The 26,042-nt window shown below is 45.8% G+C and overlaps 1 protein-coding gene across 1 annotated transcript; it reads right to left on the bottom strand.

Annotated features, from left to right (window-relative positions):
• Positions 1 to 18,488: 18,488 nt before the first annotated feature.
• LOC146062924 (uncharacterized) lies at positions 18,489 to 24,289 on the bottom strand. Its single transcript, XM_083174933.1, has 6 exons — positions 24,188 to 24,289; positions 20,930 to 21,162; positions 20,767 to 20,831; positions 19,637 to 19,711; positions 19,031 to 19,143; positions 18,489 to 18,741 (listed from the first exon to the last, which is right to left on the bottom strand). The coding sequence occupies exons 1-6, from the start codon at positions 24,287 to 24,289 to the stop codon at positions 18,679 to 18,681; spliced, it is 651 nt and encodes a 216-aa protein (XP_083031059.1). The 3' UTR covers positions 18,489 to 18,678.
• Between the last annotated feature and the right edge of the window lie 1,753 nt (positions 24,290 to 26,042).

Below are 26,042 nucleotides of genomic sequence, written 5' to 3'. Positions count from 1 at the left end.
GCCTCAAGTATCCCTAACAGTTCAGGTTTTCCAAGACACCCAGCTGGTGCACTATTAATAACTGTCACCTTTTTAAAAATCCACAGGTGACTTTGAATATGTGAAAAGTTGGGGGTACTTGAAGACCGCAGTTGGGAACCACTGCTCTAGAGTGAACATGAAATCCTCTTAAATTTTCCGTACCCACGCTTCAAAAATTCCGCTTCAACCACTGGTTATATAGACATATTGTACATAACAGATAGGTACATTCTAACAAGTAAAAGCATCAAACATTATGATCAAATGGCTACAGGACTACATCAAAATAAAATACCATGTGGCAATTGGCAAGTGATCAGTAAAATTGTAAATGAAAGTTATTAACCTTGAAAAATTGAGGGGAGACAAGTGGAAAGGAAGGAGAGTAAGGAACATCTTGTGTAACAACATCTTATGCAAATCTGAAAGGAAAAACAAACAGATACTGTAAATGGGGAAAGGAAAAACCCGGCATGTACACAAACTGTGGTTACAACACTTTTAGTGCTGAGCTCCTACTTCTTATTAAGGAAATACTATTTGACACTTAGTACATTAGAACATGCCGTAAAAACCACTTAAGGAGGATTTTTATCACATATTTGCTTTTGTACGTACCACCCTAAAAGAGAAGTGGAAAGCTAAAGGGGTCCTGGTGTCAGAAGCAGTCTTAGAGCGAGATTCAAGTAGCTCTGGTAATTAACCATGGACTGATGCGGTGGCCAGGGTTTTTCAATTACAGCCCACAGCAGCCTGTGAAAAGACCACACAGCACAACTTAAAATACGATATATTTCCATAATTATCCAATAAGTACCCTTATACCTGGTGGCGCAAACACATTTTTTAGCTCATAGTTAACCCTATGGGTTAACATGCGTTACCCGCAGATTTATGGTGCAAGAAAGTGTGGTAAGCTTTCTAGGCCTAATTCTCCCTATACTATACATCTCCTATATATTTGGCTACATCTGTCACTCAAAGTGGGTGTCTGTGTCTATAACGCTCTGTTCCTGGACTTTCCTCTTAATGTGTGATTGCCTTCATCTGTGCTGAACACTTTTCTGAGAAATTAACCTGTTTAAAACAGGTGATGGCAATCATACATTAAGGGGAAGTCTAGAAACAGAGCATTGTGTCCCTCCTGGAGAGGGTCATGTTGGGAGATATGTGACAGAGAACCAGCCCAGTGAGCCCACAGACAGTGCCAGACCCCCACTGCCTTCCCATGTTGCCCAGCACTGCTACTCCACAGCCACCAGGTGAGCGCCCCCCTCCCTCGATTTGCGGCAAAACCTCCCCCCCCGCCCCCCCCCCCCTCCCGCGATTCGCGGCAAAAACACCCGCTCCCCCGCGACCCCCACTACCGCGATTCGCAGCAAAAACACCCCCGCGACCCCCCCTCCCGCGATTCGCTGCAAAAAGAACCCCTCCACGACCCCTCCCGCAATTCGCGGCATAACCACCACCCCGCGACCCCCCCCTCCCGCGAATCGCGGCAAACCCTCCCCCGTGACCCCCCCCCGATTCGCGGAAAAAACCCCCCCCCGCGACCTCCCTCCCGTGATTCGCGGCAAAAAGAACCCCCCGCGACCCCCCCTTGCACGATTGGCGGCACCCCCCCTGCGACCCCCCTCCCGCGATTCGCGGCACACACCCCCCCCCCGCGCAATTCGCAGCAGCCCCAGGATTAAATGGCACATGCAAAACACTGACATGGCTATGGTCGACAATGAAAATGACATGAGTTTTTGAAGATTTATTTTTAATTTTTTTAATTTTTTCATATTCATTGTCATGTGTCGACATGGACACCAATGAAGTGGCACACTTATGTCAACATTTACATGTGTTGACCTTTCTGTGTTGATTTTTTCTTGTGGCGATTCGCGTCACACCCCCCCGCAACCTCCCCTCCCGCGATTCGCGGCACCCCCCGTGACCCCCCACCTCCCGCAATTCGCGGCAAACCCCCACCGGAACCCCTGTGAACCCCGCCCTCCCGCGATTCGCGGCACCCACCCCCGCGACCCCCCCTCCCGCAATTCGCGGCACCCCCCCTCCCGCAATTCGCGGCAGCTCCAGAATTAAATTGCACATGGAAAACACTGACATGGCTATGGTCGACAATGAAAAAGGTTGACATGAGTTTTTGTCATTTTTTGAATATTTTCATATTCATTCTCATGTGTCGACATGGACACCAATGAAGTGCCACACTTATGTCAACATTTACATGTGTTGACCTTTCTGTGTTGATTTTTTTCTTGTGGCGATTCGCGTCACACCTCCCGCAACCCCCCCTCCGGCGATTCGCAGCACCCCGGCACCCCCCCGCGACCCCCCCCCTCCCGCAATTCGCGGCAACCCCCCGCCGGAACCCCCATGAACCCCGCTCTCCCGCGATTCGCGGCACCCACCCCCCGCAACCCCCCCCCTCCCGCAAATCGCGGCACCCCCCGCGATTCGCGGCAGCCCCAGGATTAAATGGCACATGCAAAACACTGGCACGGCTATGGTCGACAATGAAAAAGGTTGACATGAGTTTTTGAAGATTTATTTCATTTTTTGAATGTTTTCATATTCATTGTCATGTGTCAACATGGACACCAATGAAGTGGCACACTTATGTCAACATTTACATGTGTTGACCTTTCTGTGTTGATTTTTTCTTGTGGCGATTTGCGTCACACCCCCCTACCCCCCCCCCCCCCACAACCCCCACTCCCGCGATTCACGGCACACACACACCTCCCCCGCGATTCTCGGCACCCCACCCCGTGATCCCCCCTTCCGGTATTCACGGCACACCCCCGCGACCCCCCCTCCCATGATTCGCCGCAACCCCCGCCCCGTAACCCCCCCTCCCGCGATTCGCGGCACCCACCCCCGCGACCCCCCCTCCCGCAATTCGCGGCACCCCCCCGCGATTCGCGGCAGCTCCAGAATTAAATTGCACATGGAAAACACTGACATGGCTATGGTCGACAATGAAAAAGGTTGACATGAGTTTTTGAAGTTTTTTTTTTCATTTTTTGAATGTTTTCATATTCATTCTCATGTGTCGACATGGACACCAATGAAGTGCCACACTTATGTCAACATTTACATGTGTTGACCTTTCTGTGTTGATTTTTTCTTGTGGCGATTCGCGTCACACCCCCCCACCCCCCCGCAACCCCCACTTCCGCGATTCACGGCACACACACACACCCCCGCGATTCTCGGCACCCCACCCCGTGACCCCCCCTCCCGTGATTCACGGCACACCCCCTGCGACCCCCCCTACCATGATTCGCCGCAACCCCCGCCCCCGTAACCCCCCTCCCGCGATTTGCGGCAACCCACCCCCCCACAACCCCCCCTCCTGCAATTCGCGGCATCCCCCGCGACCCCCCCTCCTGCAATTCGCGGCACCCTCCGCGACCCCCCCTCCCGCGATTCGCGGACACCTAAGTTGCAATACAGGGCATCTTTCATACAATTCTAACCATATTTCTCATATACAAACGTTCACAAATTAAGGGGGCGCAGCCCCTTACGACGGTGTGAAGAGCGCCCGCAGGGCGCGATGAATCACCTAGTCCCTTATATATTTGGCTACATCTGTCACTCAAAATGTGTGAGTGTGTCTATAACGCTGGGTGGAGCCTCTGACTCCGCCCACGCACACTCAGATAGTGACAGAGAACCAGCCCAGTGAGCCCACAGTGCCAGACACCCTCTGCCTCCCCATGCTGCCCAGCAAAGACACTGCTACTCCACGGAACCCCCCGTGACCCCCCCTCCCGCGATTCGCAGCACCCACGCGACCCCTCTCCCATGATTCGTGCCCCCCCGCGCGATTTTCCGCCCTCCCACTATTCGCAGACCCGCCTCACGCGATTCATGGCACCCCCTCCCGCAAATCGCGGACCCCCCATGCTCCCCCTCCCGCAATTCACACACCCCCTCCCGCGATTCATGGCACCCCCCGCGCCCCCTCCCACGATTCATGGCACCCCCCACGCCCCCTCCCACGATTCGCAATCCCCCCCCCCCTCCCGCACTTTGCGGACCTCCACCCCCTCCCGCGATTCTGCCCCCCCCTGCGCCCCCTCCCGCAATTTGCGGACCCCCCTTCCCACGATTCACGCCCCCCCCTCCCACGATTTGCGGACCCCCGCACCCTCCGCAATTTGCAGACCCCCTCCCGGCTATTCCACCCCCAGCGGACCCCCGCTCCCGCATTTCACATACCCCGAAAGAATGGGGGATCCTGTACCGCCACAAGCAGGTGCCGCCCCTAGGTGGGAAATCTGGCCCTAGCTGCCGCGCTGCAGGTTCCCCCACTGCCAGAAGTGTCCCTACGGTCCTCTGCACCAGAGCCACAACTTTTATAAATGTCTTGCCCACATACCACTATTATACAGCCTCCTGCTCTCATGCACGCTCACTCCCTCCCAGTGGATGCATACTGTCCCCCACCCTCTTCCAGTTCTAGGGATGCCCATCGACCATCAATGATTTCAAATAATCAATGGTTTATGGCCGATGTTGAATACTTTTGCCATCGATGTGGGAGGACCAGATGGTTTCCCTACATTGATGGCAAAGGAGAACTGATCAAGTTTCAAATTTTTTAATGGTGCCGGGACACAGAGCATAGCTCCTCCCCCCCACACCCGACAGTCCCGCCACCGAGTTCTGATTGTCCCACGGCCTATTCAGTCAGATATAATGGATGACCATCGATAGCTACAACAATTGATGGTTATCCAAGTAATACTTTACTATTATCGATGGCAGGGTGCAAAAATCGCCATCAATGCCAACCATCGATGGCGTCTGCACCAATGCCCATCCCTACTCTGCAACAGGGAAAAACCTTTACTACCCCTCATGCCTACACACCTCTATCACTGCCCTGCCTCCTGTTCTCCTGCCCCGTAACTTCCGCCAGTGGGGACCCGCTCACCCTGTGTTGCCCACATTCCCCTATCATGCTTTACCACCCAGCCTCCTGCGCTCCTGAACCGTAACTTCCACCACTGGGGAGTCGCTGACGTTGTGTTGCCCACATACCCCTATCATGCCTCATAGCCCAGTCTCCTGCTCTCATGCACCCTGTGCAGGAGGAGACACTGACTCATGGGCACCGTCCTGTACTCTTGTGCTGCCACGCTGGACCCTCACCCACTGGCAGAAGCTGCACAGTGTCCCCCACCCTCCTTTTTAGTCCCCCTTATGCCCACACACCCCTTTCACTACCCAGCCTCCTGTTTTCCTGTGTCGTGACCTCCGCCAATGGGGAGCCGCTGACTCAAAAACACACTACTATACTATTGCACACACACCTAAACAACACGCACACCCCCCCCCCCCACACACACACACACACATGTCACTGTACCCTCCACACTATCAATGTACATCTTACTCTGTAATCGCTTTTTAATTAAACAAAACAATACAATACACACCCCCTTCCACATCATATGCTCTCTATTTAACACATTTCACCTATAACTCAAGTTGCAATACAGGCCATCTTACATACAATTCTAACCATATTTCTCACAATACAAACGTACACAAATTAAGGGGGCGCAGCCCCTTACGACGGTGTGAAGAGCGCCCGTAGGGCGCGATGAATCACCTAGTATACATATATATAGCTAAGCCCTGCCACCTATTGGATGTTTGAGACATTACACAGTTCAGACAAGTTACTGCATGGTTTGCCACCCATGCATGGGTCAATAGAGACATTCCAGTGATTAGATAAATCAAAAAGTCAGAGCCATGAGCCAGCAGTAAGATACACTGCATAAAGAGCAGCAGAATTATTCAAACCTAAAACACAAGGCAATACTCTATAATAATCATAATATACTCGCCTATCTCTGATACTGCGCCAATACAATAAATATCAGTGCAACACACTAAAGTGGGTCATGAAATTGAGGAGTCTGACACGATACACACTGTCAGACCACCCATACGACTTTAACATACTAGGATCACAGAGCAGCAAAGAGTGGCGAACTTGTAACAAGCTTACAAGCCTTTAAACAACACGGCTTCCACGCAGTAGCAGTAAGATACACTGCATAAAGAGCAGAAGAATCATTGAAATATAGGCTATACTTTACAGTAATTGTAACATATCCGCCTATCTCTGATACTGCGCAAATAAAATCAGTACAATACACTAAAGTGGTATTATCTAATCAAATCTACAGAGATAGGAAACTGAGCAAAAGAATCGATAAATACACTACAGATCTATCACATCTTGCACAAAAAGAAACACCCAACCAGCGCGTGCATCAATTTTATATTTATTGTTCAATGTTTGTTTGTTTAGTCATGTATGTGGTACATATTTCACTCTAACGGTTTTTATCTACACATATAATTAAAAGTTACATTTTAAAATTCTTCTCTTCAGTGCGCCAGAAAAAAAGACAATCCTTTTCTTTTTTTGTTCTCTTGAATCCAATTATTGTCTTTAGCAGCACCCCCATCTGTGTATCAATTGTAATAAACACGGCAACTACAATTTGGGGATATTAACATTCCCAAAAAGAAGCTTGTGCAGAAGTCCTTCACATCTTCCCCCAGCCCCTCTTTTAAATACCATAATGATATCACCAGACTTAAAGATCCTCCTTCCAGTAACTTTATGGTCTGCAAACCGGGGTGCTATAAGTGCATACACTGCACTACTAGTAGCTTCTTGGAAACCGGTGATAGCTGCTCACACCCACATACAGGGGCCCACATTCCCATACGACATGTGATGACATGTAGTACTACCCATGTCATCTACATAATACGCTGTCCGTGTGGGCTCCTGTATGTGGGTAAAACAACATGCCAGTTCAAAGAACGGATGGCAGGACACAGGTCCCATATTAGAAAAGCACTTGAAGGGAAGATACTACCCCAAGAACAGCCTGTCCCGCGTCACTTTCGTGAATTTAAACATGGGTTAGCCACCCTAAGATACAAAATGATTGATCACATCCCCAAAACCTTAAGGGGAGGTGATTGGGATACCAAACTCCTGCAGCGTGAGACCTGGTGGATACACCGCTTAAACACGGTGGCTCATCGGGATTCAATGAAGCCTGCAGCTTTCTTCCTTTTTTGTAATTGCTTTGATCCATTATGTATATACTATTTTCGTGGCATTTATGATATGACCGCCCCAGAATTGATGTCCTAGGCTTTTCTTCTTACCATATTGCTTTTGTTGATTACGTACTTTGCCGCATAGGACTCTCTGTTAGATCTGCTCATCTTTTAAACTGCACATTGGTTTTTGTTTTTGTTTATAGGTCGCCTGGCAACCCGTCCACGTTCTGGCATACCGACTGGTATGCGTCGCTGGCTAGTGACGTCATAATGACCCGGACCTCTGGCGGCGACCTGGCGACCGTTGTAACGGTGTTTGGTGAAGGTATAAAGGTATGTCCATGATATGTTATGTGTGAGCTTGAAAAAGGTCATTAAAGACCGAAACGTCACACGGACCGAAGTGTCTGTATCATTCTTTTCACAAGTCCCATGAGTGCCTCCATTCCCACCCCCATATGTGTATATATATATATATATATATATATATATATATATATATATATATATATATATAATTGTAACTCCACGTTTGTTATATATCTGCTAACCTGTGGCTCCGGCCTTAAATATGTCGGTAAGACAAAGAGATGTCTGAAGATCCGTATGTTTGAGCATATAAGAAATATTAAGCATGGTGTAACCAATCACAGTGTCTCCCATCACTTTAGTAAAAGTCACAACTGTAATCCATCCATCTTAACCTTTAAACGTATTAAAATAGTTCAGCAAGGGAAGCGAGGAGGAGATCGGGAGAAAGCACTGCTGAAAAGAGAAACCTTTTGGATTCTTAAGTTAAATACACTGTGTCCCTTCGGACTTAATGAAGGGTATGAAATTACACCCTTTATTAATTGAGTTTAACACTGTTTATATATGCTTAATCTAACATTTTTTTGTTGTATTTTACAATGAAGTTACATGTATTTTTCATGTTGTTTTTTTTAAGTGGTACTGTCTCTTTAAGAAAATTTGTTATGTAATTTTTAATCTTTTTTTATACAGTTTTCATATAAATTGTAAGACGTGACATATATTATCGCGTCTGTTTGAATCTAGAGACTTTTGGGTTCTTGTTCGTTAAAAATGGATTGTCAATCCATTGGAGTCAATTGTGCCTGTGTTTTTTAATTAGACATAAAGCGTCATGTGGGTGGAGACTCCGTGAGCTTTGGGCACTTGATTGACACCTCTGGCCTATTTAGGGGCTGTGAGTATGTGCGGTGGCCACGCCCTCTGACGAAGTCCCAGTGACGAAACGCGTCAGGGTGTGGCTATCTGCACTTACTGACTGGCTGTTCCTGTGGCTCCTTTGGACCCTTCACCCGATCCCGTTCTCCTTCAAGCGCCTGCCCGCAATCCAGTGGGGGACGCATGTGAGGTATTCAGTTCTTCGGGACCAGGATTGCCCAGCTGCTTTGCCTGGGCTTTTATATGTCATGTCATGTGGTATCCAGTCCACCCTGTTTTAAATTTGGTACGAGCATTTGCTTTGCTCTCCCTGGTCTAAAATATTTTTTACTCATTAAAACTCGTTTAATGCACCATGAAGCGCATCTTCTTATGTTTCTTTGCCTATATATATATATATATATATATATATATATATATATATATATATATATATATATATGTATGTGTATGTATATATATATATATACATACACAGTGTATGTATATATATATATATATATTTGTGTGTGTGTGTGTATGCCCTCTCACTGTGTGCCGCTGAACCATGCTCCCCTCTCACTGTGTCCCGCCAGCCGCCGCAGGTGCTCCAGAGTCCTCCTGCTCCATGGCACCCTGTAAGAGCATGCGCCGACGGAGGAGTGTGGGAGGGTACGCGCCGGAGCCGCGTGACGTCAGTGCGATGCACGCCGGCCTGGGCCTGCAAAGCACCACTGGGAACGGGTGCTAGTGTCTACTACCCGCGGCCGGGGCCGATCGAGGGAAGAAGGAAGACCGCCTGGAACCAGGCAGAAAATCGGAACATTGGTACACTTTGTTTTTTTTCCTGGTACAGACCGTTAAAAAACTGTACTGTACCAGCAAAATCGGTACAGTTGGAGGGTATGCTGTAAGGTCACTTTCAGTCATTGGTATTTTATTCATAAAAACTAGTGACATATTGTGAATTTCCACTTGACAAAACCAAATGTATAACCTGTTATAAAAAAAATTCCCCAAAAATTTAACTCAATGATCCTGAAATGTATTTTAGTTAAACTTAATGTCATTAAGTGGGTTCATTTTGTAATTTCCTAAAGCTATATTCAGAGAAACATAATGTGGGGCTTGAAGTATTTTGATCATGCTAGAGTGAATGTGTGTGTGGTTTATCTGACCTTGTGACATAAAGTGGGTTTGGTTTTCAGTGGTAAAATGAAAGAAAAAAGTACACAGCATACTTCCCCTTTGATATGCTGTTAGAGTAGTACAAAGTCAGCTGATTATACATCAGTTTATACTATACACTTCCCAAACTTGAATCACAATGCCCTAGGGCTAAAAGTATGTTATTGAGAGATTCAGCTAAAATGATTACATTTTTTAAACTGTGCTTAGGTTCAGTCCTGTGGTAGTGGACAGGGTGCAGAGGCTTACTGGCAACTTTAAGCATAGGGGCAAACACCACCAAGTGACCCTTGTGCACTGCAAATATAAAAATGGAGTGATAATATCCTTTAGGAGAAGATTAATATTTAATTTTGGCGAGTTTCAGATGGTTTTTAGTCAGTTTCACTGACTAAAAATTACTACAAAACAGAACAAACACCCATCATTTTGATAAAACATCTGGATCCCTGAGTAAACAACCGATCCAGGTGTTTAGCCCCTGCCAGATTTTTTGACCAGTCCAAAAATCGGCACATTAATTAAATAGGTCATATTCTACCTAAAAACGTCACAAAGATCTGACTAGTCAAAAAAATCCCTCTTAATTGAATATCCTCCATTATCATAATGATCTCAATATATACACAGAGCATTCTAGGAACTAAAATGCATACACTCATGAATTACCCAAGCTCTGCGGCTGGCTAAATTCAAGCCTACATTTCCCCTGGTTTTAATCAGCCACAGAACTTGTGTAATTGAGTGTCCTGGTATAAAGGGATTGTATGGTAAACTTATCATAACATAATACAAGGGCACTCTAGTGACTTAAAGTATGTACATGCCACATATTTTAATCAGCAGAAGCTGCTTGTGCATCCTGTTTGCATTCTTTTGTGAATAAGATACATTTTATTGAAAAAATAAATCAAAAAAGATGCCCAGCGCTAGAACTGTTTAAAGCAAAATGAGGCTAGCTATACATGGACACATCTGTACAATGCAGGGAGAACGTTATTAATTAATGTACAATACTGTACATGTACTGTACCAAACTTATCTCTGTAAACTGGAAGCACTTTAGTAATTATACTTTCCATAATACATATCAATAGGAAGCAATTCACATAATTTCCAGGTCCTAGACCTGATAATTATAATTTCTTGTCAACTTTTTTACAGCAATAAGAAATTAATTATTGCTGGAATGCAGCCAATTGGACATTATCTGAATTGAAGTGTGTCATAAGTGATCACTAATGTGATCACTTCTCCTATGGGATCTAGTTGTATTAGCATGGTCTGCTGACATACTGTAAGCGGATGGAGAGTGCTCGGAAGGTGCTATGGATCTCTGTCCTGGGAATCCATAGACTACATTGTGGATAGGGATGATGAAAACAGGTGTGGTACAAAATGTTAGTGTTCACATTCATAATGTCAACATGTGAAATATCAACAATGTCAACATTGACATAATGTAAACATTATGAACATTGACATTCGGCATACAGACCATATTCTTTTGCATTTGTGAGATGAGTATCTCTAACCCCAGTTCTAGCCTTAATCGTCTAAAGCTGGGTACACACACACACACAAAGATTTATCTGTCCAATCTGTCTTGTGGGAGCAAAAATCTGGGAATGCATGGGTGAAAATGACAATCGATCAATTGCTCCCAAACACTGGAAAATGGATAAAAACAATCTTCGGATTAGTTTCATAAATCAAACATTTATCCAATTTATCTGAATTACTATAGTTTTCAACATCGTATTGCCAAATTCACACTGCCGATAGTATGTCATGTCAACATTCTCAGAGGGAAATTTACTAAGATGGGAGTTGTATTTCAGATGAGATGTTGCTGTGGGCAACCAATCATCTACTATCTATTATCTTCTAGAACAGGCATGTCCAACGTTGGCCCTCCAAAAGTTTTGAAACTACACATCCCAGCATGCTTTGCCACAGTGTTGCTATTAGAGAATGCTAAAACTATTGCAAAGCATGCTGGGATGTGTAGTTTCAAAACATCTGGAGGGCCAACGTTGGACATGCCTGGTCTAGAAGGTCCTAAATAAATATGAAGTAGATTCTGATCTGTTGCCCAATAGCAACATCATATCTGAAATAAAACATTGTGACAATGTTAACATTCTGAATGTGTAACATATCATAGTAGTTGAGGTTGAAAAAAGACATGTGTCCAACCATTTCAACCTTACACAAGACTCGGTAGGTGGTATAGACTAGATGTGATATCCCCATTTTAATATCACCATCTGTTCCAACTGTGGCTAAATAGTGATTGGTTGTCCCCCTGAAAGTTTTTTTCCAGAAAATGTTTATCCTACCTTATTTTAACCCCTTCCCGCCGCAGCATGTTTTTGCCTTCCTGACAGAGGCCTTTTTTTCAAATCTGACATGTATCACTTAAGTGGGGATAACTTTTTTTTGCTTTTACTTATCCCAGTGATTTTGAGATTGTTTTCCCGTGACACATTGTACTTTAAATTAGTGGTAAATTTTGGTCGATACAATTTTTTTTTTTTTTGTGAAAAATACCAAAATGTCGTAAAAAAATGGAACATTTTGCTATTTGCAAAATGTTACATTTTCTGCTTGTGAGACAAATAATCATACCACTCAAAATAGTTAATAACTAACAAAGACCATATCTATACTTTATTAAAAAATCATTATTTTAACCTCCTTTAATTTTTTTGGACACTAGGGGGCAGCAGCGTCTAAATTTTACACTACACGCAGTTTAACGCTGGTTTTGGCTGTTCACTTTTTGACAGCCAATCGCAGCGATCGCCCAAGACGGGGGGGCAACCCTGCCCCCCCTGGGCAATGAGGGAGGATGTCTGCTGTCAGGGACAGCAGACATCGTCCCTCTGTCACCGCGTCTGTAGACGCGGTGGCACTTTTAAGTCATGACGTATATATACGTCATGTGTCGGGAAGTACATCCCGGCCATGACGTATATATACGTCAAATGTCGGGAAGGGGTTAAATGTGTTAAATGTGTCTGCCATCACCAACTTTCCTGAAAGATTGTTCCATACCCTTACCCATTACTCTAACCATAAAAAAAACTTTCCTTCTAGGGTTACAGAATCTTCTCTTCTCTAGACTGAAATGCCTTAAGGTCCACACACACTGGACGACTATGCCCATACACACTGAGCGGATTTCCCACTGCCTGGTGCCGACAGCAGGGGGCGGACAGCTTTGCATAGCGCGGAGCTATGCAAAGCCGACCTCAAAGCCATTCATCTGCTGGTAATACCAGCAGATGAGCGGCTTTCCCGGTGACGATGTGGGAGCGTGCAGCAGCACTCAATGCTCATCGCCGGGCCATACACATTGGGCGGCTTTGAGCTGAAAGCCGCTCAAACTTGCTGTTTAGTTTCTGACCGCAGAGTAAAGAGGTTGCCTGATAGTTTAGAATATTGCCCCCTGATATATTTGTACATGTTAAGCATCTCTCCCTTTAAACATCTCTTTTCTAGTGTAAACATTCCTAATCTAGTCTGTCTTCATAGCTTAAGGACATCCATATTTTTTTTCTTAGCTTAGTTGCTCTTCTCTTTTTCCAGTTCAATAATGTCTTTTTTTTTGTAATGTGGGGCCCAGAATTGTATTCCAAATTCCAGGTGAGATCTAACCAGTGCCTTGTAGAGTGGCAAAATTACATTGTTTGCTCTAGTTTCCATGCCCCCTTTTATACATGCTAATATCCTGTTGGCTTTAGTGGCTGCACCATTACACTGAGAACTGCATCCCAGTTTGTTGTCAATTTGGACCTTTTACAATTCTGATTTGCCCAATTCTACTCTATATAGTGTATAAGTTGCACACTGGTTATGTCTTCCGAGATGCATAACCTTACATTTATCTACACTGAACCTCATTTTCTTATCAGTCCATTCATCAAGTTTATCTAAGTCCCTTTGTATAATGCTGACATCCTCAACCATTCTAACCTTCCTGCACATTTTTGTGTCATCCGCAAAAATGGAGACTCTGCTTATGATCCCATCCTCTATATCTTTAATGAATAGGTTAAATAGAAGAGGCCCTAACACTGAACATTGTGGTACTCCACTCAGTACTGGTATCCAACTCAGTGCTCGAAGTGGGCCGGTATAGGACGGTATGTCATACTGGCACTTCTTAAAGCACTGATTTTTTTTTCGGTTCAGTGGATGCAGGTCTTAATTCCCCCACAGCTGTCTCCCCCCACCCCGCTCAAACATTCGGTGTCTGTGACCGGCACCAAACCCACACCACCATGCAGTGGCTGTGTAGGCACCATGCCAAAACAACCTGCCCGGGTAACATGGATGTTTCAGCCTCCCCCTCTTACATACCCAACGGCTTTCCACTCTGTGCGGCACAGGAGCCCACTACCTCCTTACATGCCAGACAGCTTCCCGCAGCACAGGAGCCCCCCACCCCCTTACTTGCCCGACGGCTCTCCGATTTGTGCATCACAGGAGGCTCCCCCATACACACCCAGCAGCTCTCCACTCTGTGCAGCACACTAGCCCACCTCCCCCTTACACGCCAGGTGGCACAGGAGCCCCCCCACAAACACCCACACACACGGTGGCTCCCCTCTCTGTACGGCAGCAAACACCTTCCCCTTTACACACACAGTGGAGCTGCCTTCTGTCCCATTCCCTACTCGGCGGCTGTGTCCTCACCCGCCCGGCGGTGCTGTCTCCGTCCACCAGACAGCTGCGTTTGGAACCCCCTTGTCAGTGTCCTGTGTCAGGTTAAGTAATATGTCAGCATCCTTGTCATTGTCCGTGTACCAGTATCTGTTTATTTGTCAGTATAAGTGTGTCAGAGTCTGTGTCTTAGCATTTGTCTGTATTGGCATCAGTGTCAGCGTGTGTCAGGGTTAGTGTTCATGTGTCTGTGTCAGCATCCATGTGTTGGTAGCAGCATCTGTGTGTTTGCGTCTTTGTGTCAGCTAATGTCAGGGTTAATGTGCGAGCATCCATGTGTCGGTGTGTCAGTCTTTCAGCATCTGTCCATGTGTCTGTTTGTAGTATCTGTCTGTATCAGCACGTGACGGGGTTATTGTTTCATTGTATGGGTCTGTGTGAGCGTCCATGTGTCAGCATCTGTCTGTCTGCATCAGTGTGTCATCATCGGGGGTGTGTGTATGCTGTGTATGCATTATTGTCTGTCATTGTTTATTTGTCTGTGTGTCAGTCTCTGTCCATGTGTTGGTGTCTATGGGCCTTATTCTGGTTGGTGCGGCCGGCCCGTACGCGTACGTTCCGGGGTTTTTAATGACCTGCGCATGCGTACCATCTCCAATGCGCAGGCGCGAACACTCCACAACGCTTACGGACGGGTCTCTCCGTGCGAAAAAACCTGTACGCGAGAGTACGGCATTGGGGGCGGCATAGGGGCGTGATGAGGGGAGCGGCCAAAATAATGAGGGAAAATGGGTGTAAATATGGGCGTACACGGGGGTGTGCACCAAAAATGAACGGTGCTACTACCGCACGATCGGCTAAAGCACCGTTCATTTCGGACACAAAACAGGCGGCCGCCAACCGCCACCTCAGACCACCCCTACAGATACCGCATGCCAGCGTGCGCCTGGGTTTGCTAATTTACGCTGATTACTACTCAAACACATACACCTGAATGTAATAAGCAATGCTGCAGTCTATTAAGTCCAAACCATTATTTCACTACCTGCAAGCCTACACACAGCACTCACAGCACTCACACATTGGAAGCTTATCTTTCTATACTTCTCTACATTTAAAGGTTTGTTTAATTTAAGGTAAGAATCTTTTTAAGACCTGCTTATATATGCTAAGGTAGGTATTTGTTAAACAGTTATACACATTCACTACGTGCTTTCATAGACTTTACACAGTAGCACACTCAATCTACACAAGTCGACATGTGTCAACGTGTTCACTCTAATACAAACATAGGTTTTGTATTTATGATACAATAACATAAACCACATCTAACACCTACAAAGGATGTTTCAGCAATGTTTTAAGCCCATGCCCACTATTTTGCACACAATCTTCAATTGAGTTAATAGAAAACAATAATTGAATAACAATTAGAATAATTAATTAATTGTCAGAATTATAGTTGAAAGGCAAGATTTGCAGGTCCATATATGTGAAGGGTATGCCAGCGTGCACGGACGTACTCTCACGAGCGGTGACATAAGCTGAGTTTTCCATTGAAAACAATAGGGACCCGTCCGTGCAAGCTGGCGTACGCTCAGATTTCCGCAAGAAGTCGGCGGGAAGACGGACGAGAGACGTCCGTAAACGGTGGCGTACGCTCTGTTGTACGCCAGTTGTCGGAGTCTAAGGGCTGATCCGTCCGTGTACGTTGGCGTACGCTCAATTGTACGCCACTCCCCTTCGACGTTGTTTCTGGCCGTACGTATGCGGCTGATTTGTGGGTGGACTTAACCTCAACGGGCGCGTACGGAGAGCGTACGCTAATATGGAACGTACGCACGTTTGGCCGCACCGATCAGAATAACCTCCTAAGTGTCAGCATTTGGGTGTCAGTGTGTTTGTGTGTCAGCATCTGTGTTTTGTTACATGCATCACAGTCTGTGTGTCTGCATCTGCCAGTGTGTCAGCATCTGCCTTTGTGGCTTTGTTGGCATCTGTCAGTGTCTGTGTGACACCATGTCAGCATCAGTTTGTGCATCAGCATCCGTCTGTCCTTGTGTATCTATGCATCAGTATCCGTGTATCAGCATCTGTCTGCGTATTATCTACTGTGTCTCAGTGTCTGTGTGAGCGCCTGTGTCAGCATTTGTTTGTCAGCTTCCATGTGTCATTGTATGTCAGCTTTTTTGTGTAGGTGTGCCAGTGGCTGTCTGTGTCAGCATTCCCACCATAGACTGCCTTATTACCCCTGTCAGCTTAAGAGCACGACTCCTTTGAGTTACTATGCACCTTTCCCCAGCTCTATAATGTGTCCTAAAATGGACACTAGGGGTGACACTCTATGGGCTGAGAGAAAAGCGCATATATTTTTCGCACTCCACATCGCCGCTCTTTGCACTTTCAGAAATCGCATTTTTTTGTCATAATTCGCATATTTAATGGGATGCGCATTAGAGGATAAAAAGTGCGATGTAGTGCGATTTGCGGCGAATTGATGCGAAATTATGTCACTAAAAAGTGCGATTTCTTCCGCCGGTCATGTGCGCATTTTAGACCAACCGGAGTGCGATTTACAAGACTGTCTCCACATGACAAATAACCCCCTAACCTATTGGGCCACCAAGGTCCCCTCCATTCTGCATCACACCCCCTATATAAAGGGGCATTGGCGCCATTTCACTCTTTGATAGGAAGTAAGGAGCATGGAGAGGAGCAGTGGCAGTGTGAGAAGAGGAAGAGGTGTTGGTGGCAGAGTGAGGAGTGGCAGAGGGGCCAGTGGCAGAGGGAGCAGTGGCAGTGTGACCAGAAGAAGAGGGGCCAGTGGCAGAGGGAGCAATGGCAGCAGCCAGGCAAGAGGAGCCAGTGGGAGAGGCAGCAGAGGACTGGTGAGGTCGACCTCCATTACTGGTGAGGTCGACCACCATGGCCACTGCAAGGGCAGCCCCAGACCAGGCCCTGGCGGACCAGGCCCAGCAGGAGGAGGTGGAGGATCCGCTGGCATCCCCATCCTGTAGCCAGGACCTTGCCCATACCCCACAGCAGCTGCAGGAGGGCCACATGTCTGAGATGGAGGAAGATGGAGGTGAGGAGGAGGAGGAGGAGGAGGAGGAGGAGGAGGAAGACACTGGAAGATATAGAGGATGAGGAGGAGGGTGAAACTGGCAGCACCAAAAGTGGGAGAAAGGTCAGATTCAGCTATGAGGAGAATGTGGCGCTTGTCCGGGCCATCATACCCCTGTATGACCGCTTACTGGGGAAAAACCAGCACAAGACCACTTCACATCGTAAACGTGGTATGTGGAAGGACATCACCCAGGCGGTCAACGCTGTCATTCACCGCAAGAGGCTAAGCAAAAACGTTAAAAAGCGGTTTAACGACATCAAGCAGCAGAAAATGGCCATGGAGATGGAGGAGGTCACCAAGACTGGCGGAGGAAGCCCCACCACAATAACCTACACATCATATGAGGTGAAGCTCCAAAGAATTATCCCCCCTGAGGTCCTGCCTGGGATGCACATTGCGGATACCGATAGGCCGGCAAGCCCACCCCGAGCTGGTAAGTGTCACCACATGCAATATGAAACATACATGCCAATGTATTTAAACTGCAATGTTATTTTGTATTGTTATACTAATTAATGTGGTGCTGTGGAACTACATAGCCCAGCAAGCAGCGGCGTAGCTTTGTTTGGGGCGCCCCCCCCCCACCGTTAATGGGGGGGTGCCCCCCTCCCGCCCGCCCATCCGTCCATCCGTCCAGCGTGCCCCCCGTGCCCCCTCCCCCCATTGCCGCATGCTTACCTGTCCGGACGCGCGTCCCGGCTCCCCTCCTGGGTTCATTAAATTCTATGCAGACGGACCACGATAAAATGGCCGCCCCATACCGCAGACTGTTTCAGAGAACAGTCTGCTTTATGGGGCGGCCATTTTATCGTGGTCCGTCTCCATAGCATTGCTTGAAGCCAGGAGGGGAGCCGGGACGCGCGGACAGGTAAGCATGCGGGGGATGGGGGGTGGGGGGATTACTTTAGCACCGCAGCCCCCCCGGCGCCCCCATATGCACAGCACCCCCCCGTGACCGCGGGGGGCTGCGGTGCTATAGTTACGCCACTGCCAGCAAGGTCTGTCAATGGCAATAGTCTACACCTACTTTAAAAATGATCAGAATGCTGGGCCTTGTAGTTCCACAACTGCACATCTATTGTTTCACACTGTAACATTTTTTCTACCAGCTTCATATGTATGTGGCCCAAAAACATTGGTGTACTGGTGGTTTAGCAGTCACGCCTACATACAACAGATTTGCCAACAGTTGTAATGTGTCAAGCAGCGTTTTCATTTTTTGGCCTGACTACAGGTTCAAAACATCAATGTAAAAATATAGTTAGTAAATAATATAGCCCTAAACCAAAGGTAAATTTGTCCATTATTGTAATTTATTTGATGATTTTGCACAAAAGCATCTCCATTGCTCGGTACATAAAGTCTGCCGATCTTTCCTTTCACAGATTGTCCATCCCGAAGTGATCAAGCATCCAAGAGAAGAAGCTCCGATGGTGCCGCATCTGTGGAAGCAGGTAAATGTTCAAACCACAGGCCATTACACATACAGTACACACACCCATGTCACATCAAATAATAAATCACATTACAGTCATCTCCAGCTGCTACATTGCAACGGACATGAATGTAATGTGGCCTAGCCATGTCAATGAAGATTATTGTCAATGTTTCATGCAGGATCGGGGTCCATTTGTAAGTACATAGCACCCCTAGGTATGGGCGTCTACCATCTCAGACCCTTTCCAAAACAGTACTGACTACAGAAAGGACAATATATGCATCTGTACTTACCTCTTCCTCTGTATCCACAGGTACTGTACAACTAGGACAACAATCCACAGAATCCTCTGATATGCCGGTGGATGACATAGAGATAATTCTGGAACCAGTGGACACGTTTGCGGCTGAGGAGGAAATAAACACATCATCACAGAGTGATCTTCCACCAAGTGGGGTGACTCCAAACCCACCCCCACCCAGAAATACTACCCCTACAGCTGCTTCTGCTGCCCAAGTAGCTACCTCCTTGGTACATTTCAAGGACAAACAACTAGAATGTATGGCCTCCCAAAGTCTGGAAATGGGCAACATTAAGGGGTACATGCGTGACACCTTTCTACAGTTGAGAAAAATGTCTAGGAGTGTACGGGTTGGTGTAGGCAATCAGGTGCGTATGGCAAATAGCATAGACACCCGTCTTGCTGAACTTAGTTCTGCTGTAAGGGAGCAGAATATCCATATTGGCAGCCTTGCACAAAGTATTCATTCAATTAGTCAATCGTGTACTGCACAGACCAATGCGTTGGGCACAAATCCATCACATGGAGGTGTCAGGTGTCATAGGTGCAACTACATCTACAATTAGTAGTGTATCTAGCACAACAGTAAGTGGCTCACCAACTTCCCCACCCCGTCGGAGTATTAGGACCCGGGGTGGCGTGTGCGCAGGGTCAAGAGGTGGTAGTGCGCGGCCTGATGGAGGGAAAAAATAATTATTTAACATAAAATAAATTGATAATGCATGTACTATGCTTGAATTTTTGTGACATTAATACACATTTCGGTACTTATGTAGTATCTGGGCTGCCGATTTTTTGATTGTATGCCTTAAGTTAAGGCATACAATCAGATGCGATGCGATGCGATATCGCATCGCATCGCATACGATGCGATGCGATGCGATGCGATGCCCCGATTTTTCCATAGGATTCAATGTTAAAATGGACTGAGTCCATTTTAACATGGAATTCAATGGGAAAAAGGGGTCCTTTTCATACCCCTACTATCCAAGTGGGCATGGAGTTGGATATAAACCTGTGGCGAGCGTAGCGAGCCACCGAGCCCGAAGCGTGGCGAGCGAAGCGAGCCCCGCGAGGGGACGGTATTCTGTGTCCCCTCGCGGGGCTCGCTACGCTCGCCACGCTTCGGGCTCGGTGGCTCGCTACGCTCGCCACAGGTTTATATCCAACTCCATGCCCACTTGGATAGTAGGGGTATGAAAAGGACCCCTTTTTCCCATTGAATTCCATGTTAAAATGGACTCAGTCCATTTTAACATTGAATCCTATGGAAAAATCGGGTCCATCGCATCGCATCGCATGCGATTTGGTCGGGTGCGATGCGATGCGATGGACCCGATTTCAAAATCGGCAGCCCAGTTACTACATAAGTACCCACATTTCTATTGTTTGTGACTGACAAATGCAGGTTATGTATGACATAATATACTGTAGTAAAAATGTCACAATGCATACCATTTTGTCTGTGTGTTATTCTTCAAACATTTGTTGTGTGATCTGTTCCATAATGTAATGATATATGGGCAAGGTATTGGTGGAAGTTGCTGTTGTCTCAAATCTGGCCCGTCCGAGTTTGTGGAACTACATATTTTAGCAAGCTGTGGCAGTCATGTTTTGAGCTGTCATACTTACAGTGTGTCAGGGCATGCTGGGCCATGTAGTTCCACAACAACAGGTGAGCCATAGTTGATTGCACAAAAATCACATACATGTTGTGAATATACTTACAAGGTTTTTTACAGCAAGGGATAGGTCTGCACCACCAACTGTACCCTTGGACTGTGTCTATTGGGCTAAATGTGGGGGCAAAAAGATGTTAGTGATAAATGTAATGCAGGTGAGTTCACTTCCAGCAAAGGTACATGTAGGAATAGAGGGCACATGTGCTTACCAGAAAAGTAGTGCCTGATGATGTCTGTACGCACCAGATTCCCCCTCTGCGTACCCCTCACTACCCGAGGTGTGGTAGGTTGGGCTTCCTGCACGACTGCTGCATGATCCTCCTCCACATAGGCTGGTTGGTATAGGGCTATGTTGTGTAACATGCAGCAAGCCTGGACGATCATCACTACTTTTGCAGGGTGGTAAAGCAGCAAACCAGATGACCGGTCCAAACACCAGAATCTACTTTTCAACACTCCAAACGTACGCTCCACCACATTGCGGGTTGCAATATGGGCTTCATTATACCGGTGCTGTGCAGGGCCATCGGGGGTGCGCAAAGGTGTCATGAGCCAGGAAAGACACCCATATCCTGAGTTACCTAAACCAAAGAAAGGAAGTTATTGCCTTATATGGTAAGGTATGTGCAGTGGTCAAATAGTATTTACTTGGACAAGAGTAGTAGGCTGGTGAAAATTGAAACACACACACACATTTCAGCTGGTACAAACACGAATAGAGAGGGTAATATGTAAAAATGTACTTACCAAGTAGCCAGCCCTCTGGCATTTGTTGTTGGGGAAATCGGTTCCAGAGGCCAGAGTGTCTCAGAATATAGGCGTCATGGCAGTTCCCAGGGAAGCCTGCAACCACACTTAGGATTTTCAGATGAGCATCACATACAACCTGCACGTTCAGGGAGTGCCTCCCACGCCTATTGACATAGACGTGGCCCCGCACGTGCGGTGCCCTAATCCCAATATGTGTGCAGTCTATAGCTCCCAGCACGTGAGGGAATGCTGAGAGTCTATAGAAAGCAACCTTGTGGTCCTGCCACTCTGACTCTGAACTGGGGAATCTGATGTATGTCCGCCACAACTTCTTAAAAGCAAGTAACACTTGAGTAAAATGCTTTGAGAAAGTGGCTTGTTATACCCCCAAGGACCATGAGGTCACGGACTGAGTGGAGCCAGTGGCCAAATAGTAGAGGGTACACATTAATTTCTGCAGCCCAGACACTGCATAGTTGCCCCCCCCCCCCCCCCCCCAAAAAAAAGGGTCCAAATCATCTCTCACCTGCTCATATAAGTTCAACAAGTTATTGCGGTTTAGCCTAAACATCCCCACAACCTGTTGATCCGAGAGGGAGTCCAGGTACAGCCTAGCATGATACATACGTGGGGTACGCACTATTTGGGGTGGTACCTGGTTCTGGTGCGCAGCTTCCTCCCTCCTGCCCAGCTCCTCCAAATGGGCCAAATCCAAAATGAGCAACTCAAATCCACTCTGCACAATCTCCATGTCTCAAACCCTCACAGGTGTCCTTAATGATGTGGGGGTATATGTAGGGGTGTTTGTGAGTGAAATTAAGGACACCTGTGATGACATTAACCATGTGTGCACTTGAGCAAATTGAGTTCTGGGCCAAATCGCCCAACAGAACCTGGTCTGAAAAAATGGCGATTATTAGACACCTTAAAAGTGAGATTTGCGAAATCCGATTCCATTAAATAAACGAATTGTATACCTTTCTATTGGAAAACATCTGGATGCGATAAAAGTGCGAATTTTTACCGCACTTTCAGTACGCATGACTTATCGCAAAAAATTTGCGATTTAGGGACCTTTTCGAATCACATTAAATATGCAAATTCACGGAAAATGCGAATTAGCCGGTTTTTTTTAGTAAAAATCACCAAAAAAACACAACTCTCATTCCATAGAATGTCACCCCAAATCCCTTTCCCTGCTGTCACTCTTTCTGTCCCTGCTGTCAATCTCTATCCCTGACGTTACCCTCCCTGTCCCTATGTCCCTGCTGTCACTCTCCATGTTATCACTCGCCCTGTCCATGTTGTCAATAGCGCTATCCATATGTCCTTGCAGACACTCTCTTGCGCCCTGCTGTCACTCTCTCTCTGTCTCGACCACAGCCTCCTCCGCACCACCAAGAATAACAACCACAGCCTCCTATGTACCACCGCAGATCACAGCCTCTGCTGCCTCTGATGTCCACAGCCTTCTCTACACAGCTGCCACTTCTGCAGAATCTAGCCTCCTCCTCTGCAACGCTGTTTCCAAACCCAGTCTCCCCCTCTACAGCCTAAGGCAGGCATTCCGAACTACAGTCCTCAAGGCACACCAACAGTGCAGGTTTTCTAGATATCCAGGCTTGGTTTGAAAAATGACAGGCAGGAGATGATTGGCCGGTGAAAAAAAACAGACACTATTCACTTCAGCGAGCTTAATAATTCTACCCCACAGTGTCAAATGTCATTGAAAAATCCAGGAAGACCACATCTACAACATTGCCAATGTCTATGGTTTCTGCTAACGTCCACATAAAAACTTATTAGGTTAGTTTGGCATGAATGATTCTTTACAAACCCATGTTGATTACTACTGAATATATTATTCATCTCTAGGTACTTCTGGATACCTTCTCTTAAAATTCCCTCAAATAATTCCCTACGATTGACGTTAAGCTCACAGGTCTAAAATTCGCTGGGTGACCTTTTTCCTTTTTTTAAATAATGATACTATTTCCCCAATTCTCCAGTCCTTTGGCACTGTACTAGACGAATAAGATTTGTCATAAATGTAGTGCAGAGGATTTGCTATCTCCTCCTTTAGTTCCATCAGAATCTCAGCTGGACCTGGTGATATATTTGTTTTTATTTTGCCTAGCCTCTTGAGGATCTACTCTACGGTGAAGTCTGTATTTACCTCTTTTGAGGTGCCTGTATGTTCCACTGACTGCTCTTCCCTAGTAAAAAAGATGAGAAAAATGTATTTGATAGTTCTGCTTTATCTTCATCCTCAATAACGCTACTTCCATTAGCCTTGCTTAACAATCTCTTTTTTTTAACCGTTTGCTATTGATGTATTTAAAGAACTTTTTGGGTTTGCTTTGCTTCTATGGCTGTTAGCTTTTCAGTTTCCCTTTCGGCAGCTTTAATTTTCTTTTTACAAATGTAATTTAACTCTTTGACTTTGTGCATGTCTCTTCATCTCCGGAAGCCTTGTATAATTTAAACGCTCTTTTCATATTGTCTATTGCTTCCCTTACTTTTTTGTTTAACCATGCTGGATATTTCTTGCTGATGCTATCCTTATTTCCCTTTGGGATACATTTATTTGTTAAAGTGTCAAACAGCTATTTAAAAGTATCCCACATTTCCTCAAATAAAACATCCCACTCTATTTATTTTCTAGATTCCCTAAGCAAATCAAAGTTGGCTTTCCTGAACATGGAACCTGACTTTACCTCTTCAGCATGGGCCTCCACCAATATATTACTCCGGTGACCCTTCATGCCCCAGTCCAGAAGCACAAAGATTGTTTGATTGTCTGATCCTTGATTTTCCATTATGGCTAAAACATTACCGAACTTTCAACAGAGGTGTTAAAGGGAAGCTTGTTACAAACAAAGTAATAGTTCAGTAGTGCACATTTAAAGGCATTTGAAGTAACAGTAGTAGGTATTTATGGTTAGATAGACTTTTATAGTCAAATTTTCCTGCTGTCCCTATAAGGTAAGTTGGTGTAGTATATTAGCTCTACACTTATTAGATAGACAATTAGTAGGTCAACATCTAAAAGGGTGACAGTTAACAGATTGACTGTGTCTGTGGTTGACAGGGTTAAAAGGTCGACAAATGGTTGACTTAAAAAAGTTTGTCAAGCAAAACTTTGTCCATTTCACACCCTGTGACCATGGTTAGTGACAACAAGGCTTTACTATTGCCAGTCATATTTACTGTCAATGGTAAATTAATCAATAGTTGAAAATAATTAATATACCTCTCGACTGACCATAAGCACAGTTGACCTTTTATCTGTCGACCCTTGGACCACATCGTTCTATTGCATTTTGACTTTGTGGGGTCAACCTACATTACTGATTGTCTAGCTAGATACTGTCTATACATTGGAACCCAAGCTAAATAAGGGCATAGCATTGCTCTCTAGAAATTAGTCACTCCAAAATACCATTGCTTTGAAGCCAAGTATCTAGTTACTTATCTCAGTATAGACAAAAAACATTTTAGTTTCATGTTTTTTTTTTTACATATATTGGATACCGTTCTGTTCATGTTAAATAGCTCTTCTCTATTTGTGCGATATTGAGGAAATGAGTGGGTGGTAAGTAATTGTTTATTCTAGGGGGTTAACCAAATTACAAAAAAAAAAATGATTAAGTGGTTACATAAGGTTAAATCGCTGAAAATTACATCCTGCCAGAAAAAGTTTATGAATGCTGAAAATGTCAGACGCTAAGGTGAAGGTAGTTTCATTATGTATGGCTATGGTAAATAATTGTGTGGCCCATAACAGACTATAGAGAAAGAAATAACACTCAACAACCACATCAAATTGCATCAATGAACGTAGCTTATTTTTATTCATTTTAATTGCATAAGACATGCCATTCTATACAGTGCACAAAAGAATTGGGCCAGATTTTTTTGCAATTTTTTAAAGTAAGCAGATTGCATTTACCTCAGAACTGGAAATACTATCTATCCAAATGAACTAAAAAAAGTAAAAAAAATACCATGCAGTTAGCCCTGTGATAATAACGCCTGCTTCAGCTGAAAATGTTGCTACCTCTGTACTGCTTTCTCTGTCTCTGGGCAGTATCGGGAAATGGTCTCTTAAGCTTATCCGCATATGCCAGTATGTTTGCATCCAGCACTTTTGTCTCCTCCTAGCTGTAAAGAATACAGGAAGGAGCAGTCTAATTTATGTTGAATACAGTATTACTGTGTTTGTATAGGCGGATTGGCCCACCGGGAAACCGGGCCATTTCCCGGTGGGCCAGTGCAGATTCCCCACTGGCAGGGCCACCGACCGTGCCTCCGGGGTTGGCATCATTGCCCAAAACAAATATGGCCGCCGCATATATGCATATATTATATGCATATATTATATGCACGTATGCGGCGGCCATATTTGTTTGGACCATGCTGCGACCGAGCGGACCAAGGCACGGCGGTGCGGCAGCCGAGGTAAGTAGTCCCCCCCGCGCTGTATCGTCAGCCCAAATGTTGGAGGGTATGCAGTATGTTTGTGTGTGGGGGTGCATATACAGTATGTGTGTGTGTGTGGTTGGTATGTGT

Source organism: Crinia signifera, chromosome 3 (genome assembly GCF_055691185.1).
Source record: "Crinia signifera chromosome 3, ASM5569118v1, whole genome shotgun sequence".
Taxonomy (NCBI): domain Eukaryota; kingdom Metazoa; phylum Chordata; class Amphibia; order Anura; family Myobatrachidae; genus Crinia; species Crinia signifera.
The sequence above is the reverse complement of the archived record's forward strand: the minus strand, read 5'-3'. Positions and strand labels throughout refer to the sequence as shown.